Source organism: Carettochelys insculpta, chromosome 2, assembly GCF_033958435.1.
Source record: "Carettochelys insculpta isolate YL-2023 chromosome 2, ASM3395843v1, whole genome shotgun sequence".
NCBI classification, from domain to species: domain Eukaryota; kingdom Metazoa; phylum Chordata; order Testudines; family Carettochelyidae; genus Carettochelys; species Carettochelys insculpta.
In genome coordinates, this window is record NC_134138.1 from 198,856,412 (window position 1) to 198,872,499 (window position 16,088).

The window sequence follows — 16,088 nt, forward strand, 5'->3', positions numbered from 1 at the left end:
CATAAGAACATGTGAAAAAGGAATGGATGTTTATTGGATGGGTCATCAAAAAGTAAATCATTATTTATCACAGAAATCAAATCTTCTCTATAGACTTATGCAAATAGCATGTTAGTACTTAGAACTTATTCCTTGTGTGGGAAAGATTACAGACCCATCAGTGCTAACTGGATGTGAGGGGTTGCTGACCACAGAATAAATACACACTCTCTCTGCATACGACAATTCTCTCCATACGCAATACCAATGTGAAAGGTGATGTGGTTCAATACATTCAAATTGGATCCAATAAAATGACTGAAGTTTTCTGTATCCCTTCAATAGCAGAGTACAGACTTGATCAGTCCACCTTGGAAACAACGGGAAATTTTGAGGTTGAATTTCCATTTTTCAGGTGTAATATTGCTCCATAATAAGCTGCATCTACAATTTTTGGCCCCAAACACAGCAAGGAAATTTAAGTCAAAAACTGTCTGTGCAGTTCAATGGAGGTGAAAAATTGTTTCCGCAAAATAAGGACCAGGACTGCAAATCACGTCACTGATATTTCAAATACTTTATACTTCAGTATGGATTTCAGCTAACACATTTGAAATACTTTTTGAAACTGAAACCTTGCCTGCATATCGTGCCAATCACATTTAGGAGTACAACTCTCCACTACCAAACAACCATATCTCCTCTGAAGTGCTACGAATTCGCTCTTCCATGTGTCCCATAACCAATCTGAGTAATAAATGTGAAGTACATGGGAGATACCTGTAATATTTTATGACAATTTATGCCCATTGGTTTGACTTGTTATTACATTGGTTTTGATATGCTCACAATAGGTCTGTTACCTAAGGATCGCAAAGAAGTTTACAAACTATTAATTAAGCTTCATAACAAACCAGACAAAGAATGTGCATATCTTCACCCCCAACAGTGAATTATTGCCACTTTTGTGGAGGAACAAAGCAGCTACATAAGAATGCAAACCAATACACCACACAATTTAGGGACAGGAAGTGAAGTGGAATGCCAGATCTAACTGAAGCTGCAAGGGTAATTAAAGAAGATAGAATGAAATTATCAACATTGGAACTGGTATTAATCATTGAAGTGTTGTGATTTAATACTGTTTAAATTAAATAGCTCTGACAGTGCAGAATTATCTCACATAGGTAATGTCAAATTCATTTTAGTGTAAAAGCCACTAAATATGATTATGATTAATTTTTCTACATAGCTAAAAGCTATCTACAACCAGGTCCTACAGATCTGTATACTGAATGTTAATTTAAATGTTTATGTCTTCAGTTTGAAAGGATTTAGGGAAAAAGCTTTGATATTACTGTAGTCACAAACTACCCAGTTCATAGTTGAATCATAACAGGTCAAAATATGACCTAAGCTTTCAAAGATCTGAGGATAACATGTAAAAATGTACATTTATTTGTATTTGTGTGCAGGAATAATTTAATTACACATACATCAAGCACTGTACTTTCATGTACACATACTCTGCATAATTAACCAATGCGCATGTGCTATTATGAGTTTGCATGTAGTAATAATAAGAATGCTTAGTTCTCACACACTGCTTTTCACAGTAGATCTCAAAAAACTTTAAAAATGTAGATCTACATCAACATGTGAATTTTTAGCATAAATCCCTTTTAACAAGCTGGTCTTATGCATTTAGATTAAATAAATGTTTAAAACACAAATGTCTTGAGCAACACTTCTCTTTGTAGTAATTTTTACTAGTGAAAACACTGCAGTACTTACACAGCATTAATGATGCAAGCAGCTTCTTTCTGACAATTAAATGTCTCATTTTTCAGAGCTATATTTGTGAATTTGCATTTGAGAGTCTGCTAAAAAACAGCAGCAAAATAAATAAATTATAATAGTGCAGTGACCCAACATCTGCATCTATCACCCAATACTTGGTACAGTCCAATGTAAAATTTTTGAACAACTTTTCTGTCCCATAAAGCCTAGCAATAACACACACTTTAGAAAGACTACAAACCAGAAAAGTGAGATGTTTACTAGAATGTGTTGTTTTTCATTAAATATTTGAATACCTCTTGGTAATTGGCCAAGACCAGAGAGGCCTTGCAACCCCTTACTCCCACCCAGCCCCAGTGATTTCAGAAGTTTGCAATATATAAATGAACACTCTATTGCTTTGAAAATTCCATGCTGAGCAGACTCACTCACAAAGTTCCCCTTCTAGAGGATGGGGAGAAAAGGGCTTTGTTTCCGCACCACCATTTGCAAAGAAAACTTCCATTTCAAATTTGCATGGACTTCTCACTTACATTTCTTTTCAAAAATGTTCTTCTACTTAGTGCATTTTTGCAATACACATATATACACGTTACATGCGTGTCTATTGCTTTTTCACTTTAAATACCTGTAACTGTTCATCAATGTACGGAATTTTTAAAATCTCTGCTGCAGATGGCCTCAGAGAAGGATTCTTGTTCAGCATGCTGAAATATTAATGGAAAAAAGATTATTCAGCTACCTTGAAAATAACTGAACATATGTGATAAGCCAGAAAACATCAAACCTGTTGAAGACTGTGTTCAGTTTACTAGGATATCTGTCAGGAAGAGAAGGTGTGTTGCCTTCCACGATTTTTAGCACAATACTCAAAAAATTGTGCCCGGTAAATGCATGATCCATACAGCACATCTCATACAAAATGCATCCCAGTGACCTAGAAGAACAAAATAAGATCATGTAAGGAAATGAAGTGGCCTACCCAGTGACAGCATAGTAAATACAAGAACAGTGTCTGTAAAGAACTGAATTTTGTGTCCTTTTCTCTTGATGGCAGGACATTTCAATGTCATACTGTTCTCTTCATCTGAAAGAGTCTTCATTCAGAGCATGGAATCATCGGCTACTGCTTAATATTTGTAAAACCTATAATCACGATAATTTCATTTCCACAGACATAGACAGGAAAGTTAAACCACATAAGGATTATTACATAAATCAGCTTTTGCTTTTGTAACAGTCAGTCCTGGGTATTTTAACTAGAGACTGGCACTGAGATGATGTTTAGATACAGATTTGTTTAGGCTGTGTTTGAGGGTTTCAGTTTGACGTTAAACCAAAACCCTAGAGTTCAGGGCCGGATTCAAAAGCACCCAAAATGGCTTCACATGAGGGAAAACTCATAGGAATAAATGTTCCATTGAGATTTCAATCACCTAAAGATGCACCCTAGCCTCATTCATAGGGACCAATCAAATTCACAATCCACTGTGGTCAATTTCACAGCCATAGGGTTTTATAAATAGTAATTTTCTCAAAAAGGAGTTGTATGAGAGTCACAAGGTTATTGTAGGAGGTTTGCAGCACTGCTACCTTCACTTCTACACTGTTATTGGCATCAGTGCTGCCTTCAGAGCTGGGCATCTGGACAGCAGTGCTACTGTCTGGGAGTCCAGATCTGAATACGGAGCTATTGCCAGCCACAGCACAGAGGTAAATATGGCCTGGTATGGTATTGCCAAGCTTATTTCAAGGTCAGTAATGGAGCACAAAGAGTTCAAGATAGAATATTTTTTGAATAAATATCCTGACACTCATATGAATTTGTGTTGCTGTATGATTGAAATCTGGCCGTTTGTATTCTTGATGCTGCCACTGTTTAAAATTGCAAATGGCCTTGTGCAAAGTTTGTTATGCAAGGTATCAGTGGAAAGTTATTATTTGCTAAATAAGATTATCCTGTTTAAAATCATGTATCATCACTGTACTTGAAGGTATAACTACAGTAGAACCCCAATATATATGCACTGAAGTTGTGCGAATCTCAGGTTAACACGGCTCTGAGTGGCGGGGAGCTGGCACCTGGCTCTGGGCTGCCTCCCACTGGGGAGCTGGGAAACTGACCAGTGCAGCAGTGCTGGTCAGTTTCCCTACTCCTGTGAGTGGTGGGCAGCCGGGAGCCAGGCACCAGCTCCCCGCCACTCACAGGAGTGGCAACCCCCTGATCCTGTCGAGGTGGTGAGAGTCAGGCTGCCGCCCCTGATAGGACGGGTTTCACAGCTCCTGTCAGGGTGACAGCCTGACTCCACCATCCCTGACAGGAGCAGGGAGCCTGCTGCCCCAACAGGAGTTGGAAAACTTACCAATGCAGCAGCACTGAACAGTTTCCTGTCTCCTGTGAGCAGCAGGCAGCTGGGAGCCAGGGTCCAGCTCCCCACTACTTACAGGAGCAGGGAAACTGACCAGCGCAGCAGCGCTGAACTGTTTCCTGGCTCTCTCTCAAGTAATGCAAACTTTGACTTATGCAGGATTACACAGGAACACAATCTCTGGGTAAGTTGTGGGTCACTGTATTGACAATGTACCTCTATCTCAAATGTGTGTGCTCCTGAGATATCATCCTGAAGGTAGTTTGCCTCATTCTAAATGGATTATGCAAACTTGATGACGTTTCAAGCTAACAAAGTACCGTATAAGAAATTCATCCTTCCCAGTAAGCCTTCTCGTGGATTCCTCAGCCTAGATGTAAGCAATGGCTGTCTCTGTCAGTCATCAAAGCATGTAAGGACATGTGATATGCGCATATGACACCGGGCTCCTTCATAGGTTTGTCTACACTACACAGCTTTTAACAACATGGTCATGTTGACGTGGCCATGTTACTAAATATATGGCGGCGTAAACATTGTTTGTCAGCACTTTTGCTGAGAGAATACTTTCACCCTGAACAAGTGGTGTTCACATTGTTGACTAGAGAATGCTCTTGCAGACAATGAAATGTTCACACTGAACTTGCAGAGGAAAAACATTGTCTTTTGGGAGGTGGCTTTATTTAAGCATCTGAGGATGAAAACCATTTTGTCATTCATTTGGCAGTGTAGACAAAGCCCTAGGCCAGTAACTTTTCACAGAGCCCATGAGATGTTTGAACCAGCAAATTTACAGGCATTTGGAAAATGATATAAAAGGCCTCTGAGATGTCTCAATTTTGTCTGTTTCTTCCTCTGATTCTCTGGATTGTGGATTTACAACTAAAATGAGCATATTGTACTATGGAATGAGGAACTTCCAATATTTTGGGAGCTACCAGAGACTTTACAAGCCGGCATCTCTAATATCACTGCCATAATGCTGATGTAAGGTCCTTGTAATTATTGTATATGTATGATCCATTTCGATGCTCTTCATATTTTCTTGTAAATAAAAATACAAAAATATTTTCTATGTCTTCTACACGTATTCTCTCCCATAAATATTTAGTTACTCAGGGGTTGGCAGCAAGGTGATTATAGGGTCAGAACTGAGTTAATCCTGATCTGCTAAGTGGCTGATCTCTTGACATTAGAAGTAGCCTATATTTGAATAAATTGGTTTTCAGTAGATACTCATCATAGAATTTGGTGTCTGGGTGGTGAGACAAACAATGGAATGCCTAGGAAGACTGCATATTTGACTTCTTATTAACCCATGTAGTGAAACAGAAGTTTATTTTTGTTACTGGCGTAGTACAATCTAATGATAGAATAACCACCAGTTTGAGTATCGGAGGGGTAGCCATGTTAGTCTGGATCTGTAACAGCAACAAAGGGTCCCGTGGCACCTTATAGACTAACAGAAAAGTTTTGAGCACGAGCTTTCGTGAGCACAGACTCACTTCATCAGATGCTGATGAAGCATCTGATGAAGTGAGTCTGTGCTCATGAAAGCTCGTGCTCAAAACTTTTCTGTTAGTCTATAAGGTGCCACAGGACCCTTCATTCACCAGTTTGAGGTGAGTCTGCCCTATTTCTCTGCAGTTTGCCTTGAATCTGGCATTCTGATCCATGACTTAGTGGTGTATAGTGACAGACTTACATATTAGACAATATATAATAATGCTACTAATCTCACTTTGAACGTTCCCTATAAAGACTTCAAAGCACTTGACTATATGAGTAACACTGATTCAAGCAGCTACCATAACATTCCCAAGAAAACAAGTATAGGAGATACGACAAATTTCAGTTATTAACTTTTGATTAAATACCTTTTCAAAAAACTTATCAGCCCACCTTGGAATTAAAAAATTATATCACATTGTTATATTTTGAGGATAAAAATTAGGCTCCTATTGTACACATTATATGGACAATAAAGAGGTAAAATATCAGGTACATATTTCTCAGTGGTGCTTTTTCTAAAACCATACCTCAGTACAATCAAGCCAAGATTATCAGTATTCGGTGTTTAAAGACCAGTAATGTTCACTTCATATGTAAGCACCTAAATAAGTGCCTAATTTTCAAAAGTGTGGGTCCCTAGCAGCTCCCACAAGCCTCAAAACAGCAAATATTAAATAGTAAAGAGGTATTTATGCTGATAGTATTTGGGAAAGTCAAACTAGGAGTCAAGACACCCGTTATCTGAGGTAATGTTCTCTCAACACAGGTACACACACATGCACAGACTGTATGCAGAAGCACACATACATGTAGCATCTGAAACTGTTAAACAGAAATTGAAGCAAGGCAGTGAGAAGGGTAAGAAGGGAGAACCCCAGTCTGACAGACAATGTGTTGTAGCTGGCTTTTACAGATACAATCTGTTTTGAAGGCTGCAGATTTTGGCAGCAGAAATTGCTTAAAGTGTCATCAGGAACACAAGATTTGCTATATCAGGTCAATGCATTTATCTGTTTAGTCCAGTATGCTACCCATACCTGATGCTTCAGAGAAAGATGAAAAAGAATCCCTAATGCACTGAGCTATCTGTGAAATGCTGCATGTGGGAAAGGGAAATCTGTTCCTGATTACCGTATGCAATCAGCTCATGCCCTGAAGCATGTAATTTGATTACTTTTATAATCTTAGCTGTAACAGATACTAATATTATTAGTGGTCATAAAATAACCCAGGCAGAGATTTAGCTTAATGACCTTTTGTGTTAGTGAAATTTATAGGTTCATGAGTTTTGTAAAATACACCATTTCATTTTGTAAATGTCATGCACATTAATTTCATAGAATGGCTCCTTAAGTGCATATTATTTGATCACATAGAAAGCAGAGTCTGATCAGTTTTACAACACGTTTCACAATCACAGTTAACATCTCTATGAGTCTTCTGCTTTGCAGGAAAAATAATCCAAACTTTGCCAGTCTTGCATTTATATTATGTATTGTTTTATTTGTAACCATTGTCATTGCTCTTCTATGACTCTTTCCAACTTCTGCTACCCTGTTATTAATACAGTGAGGCCAAAATTATCACTTCAGTTAAAAGCTCAAAAACACAGAATATCAGAATTCCAGTAGCTTTATGGAGCACTTATTGCACAGCACAGAAATTCTGAAGAATCGTCATTTCTTGATATAGTTGACTCTGTCCATAAAAATATGTATCTATGACTTATAATTAGCTTCTTGCCCAATTGTAAGTTCTTTAAGACAGGATCTGCATCTTCTCTTGTGCTAGTATAGTGCCTAGCACCAAGCTGATGGGTATGTCATGGTATGAAAAAATGTATTATTATTGATAGCATCCACATACATTTTCTGTAATAAGTTATCCATTTTTAAATGCTTACAGCACCTGGTTTGCTTATTTAACTATTTCTGTGGACATTTTCATTGAGCTAGTAATAAAATCACTGTTTTTTCATTAGTGGAAGGGGAAGCCTGCAAGTTCATCCTTCTAGAAGTAAGTCAGCCAGGGTCATGCACCCACGACAAGGCCTGAGGAGGACGGCTGGGGAAGGGCCTGGGGAGGGGGCCCCCATGCATCCTGCAACATGCTCAAGGGTGCCTGTGCCATCCACCCCATGCAGGTTGTCGATGCCATCAACCAGATTCTCCTGTGCTGGCTCATCCACTCGGGAGACGCGGACATCGCCACGGCCGGGTTCCAGCAGTTGGGGTCCTCCAGCTATTTTGGTGACTTGGAAAGCACCCATGTCACCATCCACACCTCACCACACAACCACAGATGGTACATCAACCACAAGGGCTACCTTTCCATCATCATCCAGGCCCTTGTAGATGCCAGTTGACATTTTATAGACATCTGTGTGGGATGGTCGGGCAGGGCCCACCATGCCTGCATCTTGTGGTACTTGTGGCTTGGGTGCAGCATGGCCAAATGCACCTACATCCCCCCACGGGAGCTCCTGGTGGGGGACACATAGTCACCAATGCAGTCTACCCCCTCCAGGCCTGGCTATTATGTTCCTAAATGGGCCACACCAACAAGAGCCAGGACCACTATAACGCCCAGCTCAACCAGGTCAAGAACATGGTGGAGTGGGCATTTGGGCACCTGAAGGCTTGTTTCAGGTGCCTGCTGATGTGCCTGGAGGCGCGTCTCCCCCACGTGCCTGCGGTTGTGGCGACATGCTGTGCTCTCCACAATCTTGTGGAGAACAAGCACGAGCTCCTATTGGTACACTGGGCGGCTGAGGTTGTGCCACACAAAGAGCAGCCAGCTGCGGTCCCATGCTGCCAGGTGCACCAGGACTGGGTGCATGTGTGGGAGGCCCTCTGGGAGGCCTTTGCCCAGGGGACCCTGTGACTTGACCCCAGCCCCAGCCTGCCCTGCGCAACCCACCCCTGCATACCCACCCCTCACCTCCGCCCCACCAGCACCCCCACCTGCATGCACCCCCCTCATCTATCTCACCCAATGCATGACACCCTCACTGTTCTGTTACAGTTAACTGGTCCTTGTTGAAAACCCGAAGTCTCATTGCAACTATTTACATGGGGGGGGCAGGGGGCAAACTGTGTACTAGGGGGGTTGGGGGTGAACTCCATTACAGGGGGACAGGGGGTGAACTTTGTACAAGGGGGGCCTCTCTCCTTCATAGGGGTGGGGGGACAGGAGCCACAGTGGCCCCTGGATCCATGACCGCCCCGGGGCTGTGAGGGCACCAGGAGCACCGGTAAGTACAGGTGTGGTGGGGGTGCAGCGGCTGCAGACTCGCCGGGAGGCAGCCAGTGGAGCTGTGGCCGTAGTGGGCCTGCAGACACTGCACCAGCTGCTCCCTCTCAGCTGCTGTCATGCACGATGGGACAAGGGTGGTGGGAGGAGCGACAGGAGGGGCAGGGGCGGCGGGAGGGGCTAGGGCAGGGGTGGCAGGAAGGGCCATCGATGGAGCAGGCGGCTGGGCCAGGCGGGTGGCAATGGCCTGGGTGAGGGTGTCCAGGTACCCGGAGACCTGGCTGCAGGCCACCCACTCCATCAAGAGCCAGTCCCACAGCAGGCAGTTTTGCTCCTGCCAAGAGGCTGTGTGGGCTGCCACTATGTCATCCACCCAGCTGCGGTGGCAGGACCGCCTGGCACGGTGCCCAGTTCTGCGGGGCTTCACTCCTTCCCCCTCGTCAGCTGCTGCAGAGCTCCCTGGCACATCAAGGAGGCTGTGGTGGCTAGAGGATGTCAAGGCTGTGAAGACATAAGGGGATAGGGCATCACCCTGTCAGTTGCACGACCGGGAACGGTGGGCTGGTGGCCACGTCCCCATCCCTCCCTGCCCATGTGGGGGGGGGAAGGCTCAGAGCATCCCAGCTGCTGTGGGGGTCTGTCTCTGCTGGGCTGGTTGGCCCCCCCACCCTCCCCTTTCACATTCCTTGCCTGGCTGCACATGGCCTCATATGAAGATCCCCATGTGCGAGCCCCTGCCTGACAATGACCATGGCCGTCCCTGGTGCCTATGGCCCATGGCCACTGCCTGTAGGCCTGGGCCTGTGCTGGCAGCAGCAGGGACTGCCCCACCCCACTGCAGGCCCAGGGCACCCCACACCCAGTCCGACCTGAGGGTGCCTCAGGAGAGGCCTGGGTGCAGGTGGCCTGGCTCATGTCCTTTGAGGGCATGATGATGTAGAGTATGCCCTCGCTCCCACACTCACCGTCGCTGTCCCCATCGTCGCTCAGGGGCTCCAGGTGTGTGGTCAGTGGCACTGCAAAGGGTGCTAAATATGGCTCCTCACCCTCTACCTCCAGCTTGGCTGTGGCCAGGGTCCGTTCCGGTGCTCCGGCTTCCCAGAAGCTGAGGAGCTGGTCCAGCTCTGAGAAGTAAGGGCAGCTGGCAGGCGCCTCCCCCGACTGCCTGGCCAAGTCCTTTGCCCTTGCATACCCCGGTGCAGCTTCTTCACTTTAGTGTGCACCTGGTTGGGGGCTTGGCGGGGGGTGGCCCCTTGTGGCCAGGTTGCCGGCCAGCTGGGAGAAAGAGGCAGGGTTCTGCTTCCGCCCCTCTATTCTCAGTGTGATGTCCATGTTCCCCCTGATGACCAGGAGGTCCCTGACCTCAGCCTCCAGCCACAGGGTGCCCCTCCTCTTCGCCAGCAGCCCAGGGTCCTGGGAGCCCTGCCTCCCGGTGCCTTGGGATACTTGGGACTTTTGGGGGACTTGGCTGCTGGCCATGGCTCTGGCTGGCTGGATTCCTGCCATTTGGGGGGTGCTGGAGAGTGTGCAGCTGTGAGCCCGTGCTCCTATAGCTGCCAGGACACTGTCAGCTTCCTGCATGGGATTTCTGTGTCCCTGCAGCTTTAAGACAGAAGGAGCTGACAGCCATAGAGTCCTGGGTGCTGGCCAAGGCACCTCTGTGCTCTGGGGAGGGGCTGGCACCATGGAGGACTTGTGATTTTGAAATGGCAGCCAGGGGAGTGGCTACACGTTTCCTTTAGAAATCAACATTGAAATGAGACATTATTCCCAAGAGGGGAGTGGAACAATGCTTTCAAAATGACCTCCTTTTTATTTCAATGTTGATTTCAAAATGAGCAATTTGTGTGTACTCACTCTGCTGCTCGTTTCGAAATCACCCCTCCTCTCAAAAACGCTTTCAAAATTAATGCCCAGTGTGGCCACAGGCAGGGTATTTAGGGGCTGCTGCCCCTGAAACTTTTTTCTCAGCATGGCTCTGGCTGTGGACCCAATCAAAGCAAGCTGGGTGCCATACCCAGGCTGCAGGCCACTGGTTCCTCACCCCTGGTTTAAAGTATGTGAAATTTCTTACAATATTCTACAACAGTGGTTTTTAACCTCTGGTCCCTGGACCTTGGGGTCTGCACACCATAGCTGTGTCTACACGTGCACGCTACTTCGAAGTAGCAGCACTAACTTCGAAATAGTGCTCGTCACAGCTGCATGTGTTGGGCGCTATTTCGATGTTAACATCAACGTTAGGCGGCGAGACGTTGAAGCCGCTAACCCCATGAGGGGATGGGAATAGCGCCCTACTTCGACGTTCAACGTCGAAGTAGGGAACGTGTAGTCGTTGCGCGTCCCACAACTTCGAAATTGCGGGGTCCTCCATGGCGGCCATCAGCTGAGGGGTTGAGAGATGCTCTCTCCAGCCCCTCAGCTCCATGGTGGCCGCGTGGAGCGGCCCCTTAAAGGTCCCCACCCCCTCCCTTTCTGTGCAGGAAGCTGAGAGAGCGTGCAGGCAGCAGCAATAACACGTGGCTCGCCTGCACGCTCTTCTTCAGTCACCCAGATCCCCAAAGGACCTCATGGCCGCCCAGCAGCCCCCCCCAGCGCCCTCAGGGAACCCCCCCGAAGGCGAGCCAGGGTAGCCAGGGCAGGAGCCAGGCCGGGAAGCCTCAGCGGGACCCCTCCTGGACAGAGGCCGAGCTTCGGGACCTGCTGGGGCTCTGGAGCAAGGAGGAGGTGCTCCAGGTAATGGGGAGCAAGAGGAGGAACACGGATGCGTTCGCTCGGCTGGCCGAGGGCCTGGCCGCCCAGGGTTACCCTGCCCGCACTCCGGACCATGTCCGGGGTAAAGTCAAGGAGCTGCAGCATGGTTACGCCCGGGCCCGGGATGAGGCCGGCCGATATGGGCACACCCCCATCACTTGCCCCTTTTACAGGGAGCTCAGTGACATCCTGGGCCCCTGGCACACCTCCTCCCCTCCGGCCATGCTTGACACCTCGGCTGAGGAGCCCCAGCAGGCCCTGGAGCCGGAGTCCGCCCCGAAAGCCAGCCCCGCACCCCAGGGACCCCCCCTGGAGTCCACCCCCGGGGCACCGGAGCAGGAGGAGGAGGAGGAGGGGGACTCCTCCTCCACCGACACTGGGCTCCAGATCCTCCTGCCATCCCGGAGCAGCAGCCGGGCGTCCGCCCCCCAGGTGTCCCCCGACCGTGGGAGTGGACCTACAGGTATGTACCCCCCCAGTGTACACCCCCGGGGTTGAGGGGCGGGGGTAACAGATATGTGGCCAGGGCCCTCCACATGCCCAGATGACCATGGCCCCAAGGACAGCAGTGGCATGTCCCTCACAGGAGTGCATCAGCCCCTGCCCCGCCCCCAGCACGACAGTGCCATGCCCCATCCCCGGAGCAGGGGGAAGCGGAACCTCTAGGGTCCCCCGGGAGGAGGGGGTGGGACACCCAGCAGCAGCAGCAGCAGCAGCACGTGATGGAGTGGGGGGAGTGCAAATGCGAGACTCAGGCTAGATGTGAGCAACAAGCTGAATAGCTCCCAGTGGCTAAGGATGATCCTGGGGCTACAACTGGCAGGTTACACCTCTGCCCTGAACAAAGAGGAGGGAGGAGCCGAGCTGGCTTTGAATTGGGGGCCGCAGGTAGAGGCTAGGGGAAGGGAGAGCTGGAAGGCAGCCAGCCTGAGGAGGGGGAAAGCTACACCCCAGAGGGGCCCCCCTGGGGGTCTTCTCCACACGACGGGTTGGAAGGACCGTCTCTGACTGCTGTACTGTCGCTTCTGGGAGAAACTGGGCATCTGTTGCCTAAGAAACCTCTCCTGTCAGACCTGCTGAGTGAAGTGAGAGTCACTCCCGCCAGGGGACGGGGTGCAGTGCAGGGGGACCCTTGAACCCCACCACAGCAGCATCTCCCGGGGACGGGGATGGGGAACCTGCAGCACAGGGGTCGGGGGACAAGGGCCACGGCTCGGGGCCCACACTAACAGCTGTCTCCACTCTTCTCCCCCCCACCCCCCCCGTGTTCCGCAGCTGCACCATCGGAAGGACTGGAGAGAGCCGGCGAGGCTTCAGTGGTCCCGGAATCCCCTCCGGGGCCATTGCTCCAGGCCAGCCCCTCGGCAGAGGACCGACCGGCCCCATGGCAGGCAAGACGGTGGACTCAGCAGCAGCAGCCGCCGGCGACGGACCCCCAGCTGCTGGCCCTCCACCGCCGGCAGGTGGAGGTCGCGGAGCAGCGGCTGCGGGTGGAGCAAGGCCGCCTCCACCTGCAGGAGCGGGTGCTGGCCTGGCGCCAAGAGGCATGGGGGGCCTACATGGAGACATTCAACCGCATAGCGGATTACCTGGCCCCCCATGCTGCGCTGGCCGCCGCTGCGCCCGCCCTGCCTGCTCTACCCGCTGCGCCACCCGCTGCTCCTGTCGCCGCGCCATCCGCCGTCGCCCCGCCACCCGCCACCGAGGGCCATTCCGCCGAGGGAGACCTGGGGCCAGCTGACACTCGCCGGCCGTATCTTCCGGTTCGCCCGGACCCCAGCCAGCCCCAGCCAGGGCTGTGGCCGAGGCAGGGATCCCGGCCGCCCACCCCCAGTGCTGGACTATAGGGGCATGGGGCCCAGGACGTGCCCCCCCCTTGTATATATTCCCCCCCACTGTTTTGTTGTTCGGCCTTGTATATGGTTTGTATTTATTTATTTGTGACCCCCGTTTTCACAGTCTGATCCTTCCCCCCCATGTAAATAGTTCTCCCCTTCCTTGTTATCCCTGTTTTTTTTTGTTAATATATACATACGTATATAATATTAAGTTACTTAGAAGTTCCTTTAGTTATTATTAGTAAGAAAAGAGTTGCAGTAAAGAAGTTTGATTTCACAAACAAGTGTCTGCTTTTATTTGTCCAAGAAAAGTGGCGGGGGGGTGTGCTGTTGGGTGCTCCGTGGTGTGGGCGTAGGGGCAGGGAGTGTTGTGGAGGATGAGGGGGTGCAGTGGGGGGCCTGGCAGCGTTCACCTCACGGCCTCATCGAAGTGGGCCCGCAGGGCGTCCCGGACCCAGGTCCCTTCGGGGTCCACCTGGCGACTGGGGGCAGCGGGTGGCTGCACATTGGCCCTGCCGGCCTCCACAGCCCAGCCCTGAAAGAAGGCCTCCCCCTTGCTCTCCACCAGATTGTGTAGGGCGCTGCATGCACCCACAATCTGGGGGATGTTGGTGGGACCCGCATCCAGGCGGGTGAGGAGACACCTCCAGCACCCTTTGAGGCGGCCAAATGAGCGCTCCACCACCTGGCGCGCGTGGTTCAGGCGCTGGTTGAAGCGCTCCTGGCTGGCAGAGAGATGGCCCGTGTACGGGTGCATGAGCCAGGGCTGGAGGGGGTATGCCGCATCTGCGATGACGCAGAGGGGCATGGTGGTGTCCCCCACAGGGATCTCCCGCTGGGGGATGTAGGTCCCCGCCTCCAGCCGGCGGCACAGGCCCGAGTTCCGGAAAACCCGGGCGTTGTGGGTGCTGCCAGGCCAGCCCACATAAATGTCCTGGAAATGGCCCCGGCTGTCCACCAAGGCCTGGAGGACCACTGAGTGGTAGCCCTTCCGGTTGATGTACCGTCCTCCACTGTGCTCCGGGGCATGGACGGGGATGTGAGTCCCATCCAGAGCCCCGAAGCAATTGGGGAAGCCCAGGGTGGCAAAGCCCGTGATGGTGGCATCTGGGTCCCCCAGCCTCACGAGCCTGTGGAGGAGCAGGGCGTTCATGGCGCGCACGACCTGCAGGGGAAGCACATGGGAGAGCACGAATGAGGGGTGAGCAGGGTGTGTGTGGCCCTCCCCTGCCAGGGCCCCCTCCCCTCCCCTCCCCTCCCCTGCCAGGGCTGCCTCCCCCTCCCCCCGTGGGTCCTCTTACCTCCATGAGGACAGCCCCGACAGTGGCCTTGCCGACGCCAAACTGCTGTCCCACGGATCGGTAGCTGTCTGGAGTGGCCAGCTTCCAGACAGCGATGCCGACCCGTTTCTCCACAGGGAGGGCACACCGCATGGCGGTGTCCTGGTGCCTGAGTGCGGGGGTGAGCCACTGGCATAGCTCCATAAATGTCTGCCGGCTCATGCGAAAGTTCCTGAGCCAGCAGTCGTCGTCCCACTCCCCAAGCACCAGACGCTCCCACCAGTCGGTGCTGGTGGGGTAGCTCCACAGCCGGCGGCGTATGAGGCGGCGGGGGGGTTGGTGTGCTGCAGGGTTGGGGGTTGCGTCCTCCTCCCCTGCGGGCATCTCCTCCTCTGTGGCAAGGAGGTGCTCAGCTGCCTCCTGCATGGCATGGAGCAGGGCGAGCACTGCTCCTGCAGGGGTGGCTGGGTGGACCTCTGGCTGCTGCTGCTGCTGCTGCTGGGGGTCCATCATGACTGCGTCGCCTGAGGTGTGCATGCCTATGGCTCTGCAAACTGCGTGCTGTGCAGGCTGAGTGTGTCTGGGAGGGGCCCTTTAAGGGAGTGGCTAGCTGTTGCCCCGGAAGCGCTAGTCTGCCCTGTGACCCTGTCTGCAGCTGTGCCTGGCACCCTTATTTCGATGTGTGCTACTTTGGCGTGTAGACGTTCCCTCGCTGCGCCTATTTCGATGTGGTGCTGCGCAACGTCGATGTTGAACATCGACGTTGCCAGCCCTGGAGGACGTGTAGACGTTATTCATCGAAATAGCCTATTTCGATGTCGCTACATCGAAATAAGCTACTTCGATGTAGGCTTCACGTGTAGACGTAGCTCATGTCTAAGGAGCCTGTAATAGGTTGTCATTACCATAAAACACTGTTTTTTCAACCTGTGATCCACAGAACTTTGGGGGTTCACATACTATGTTTAAAATTTCGAAAGGTTCTGCATCTCCTTTCAAAATTTTCTAGAGGTCCATATATGAATAAAAGTTAAAAACCACTGCTCTACAGTTTTTACCAGATACCCTCCAAAATGTTGGAATTCGTGTAGGGGGAATTTAGAAAATTAAAGACATTAAAGTCACGAGAAAACATTTCTGGAGACTATTTAAGAAAAATATTCCTTCTATTTATTTTAGGAAATTTAAGAACAAACTCTCTTCACAGCTGTAGAAGGACACAATCCAAGCAATGAACTGTGTTTTATATGCTGTTAGGAACTGTCACTATTTTCCAGAGTGTGGGTGGATTGTCAATTAGCAGA

The 16,088-nt window shown here is 50.0% G+C and overlaps 1 protein-coding gene across 2 annotated transcripts in view; it reads right to left on the bottom strand.

The window, feature by feature from the left end:
• The window catches only part of NEK11 (NIMA related kinase 11), a 186,205-nt gene that overhangs the window by 91,507 nt on the left and 78,610 nt on the right, over positions 1 to 16,088 (bottom strand). For both annotated transcript variants that reach the window (XM_074986116.1, XM_074986115.1), the window contains exons 7-9: positions 2,567 to 2,716; positions 2,408 to 2,486; positions 1,774 to 1,862 (exon numbers count right to left, since the gene is read on the bottom strand). In XM_074986116.1, coding sequence (XP_074842217.1) covers positions 1,774 to 1,862; positions 2,408 to 2,486; positions 2,567 to 2,716 — 318 coding nt within the window. The remainder of the gene's footprint in view (positions 1 to 1,773; positions 1,863 to 2,407; positions 2,487 to 2,566; positions 2,717 to 16,088) is intronic.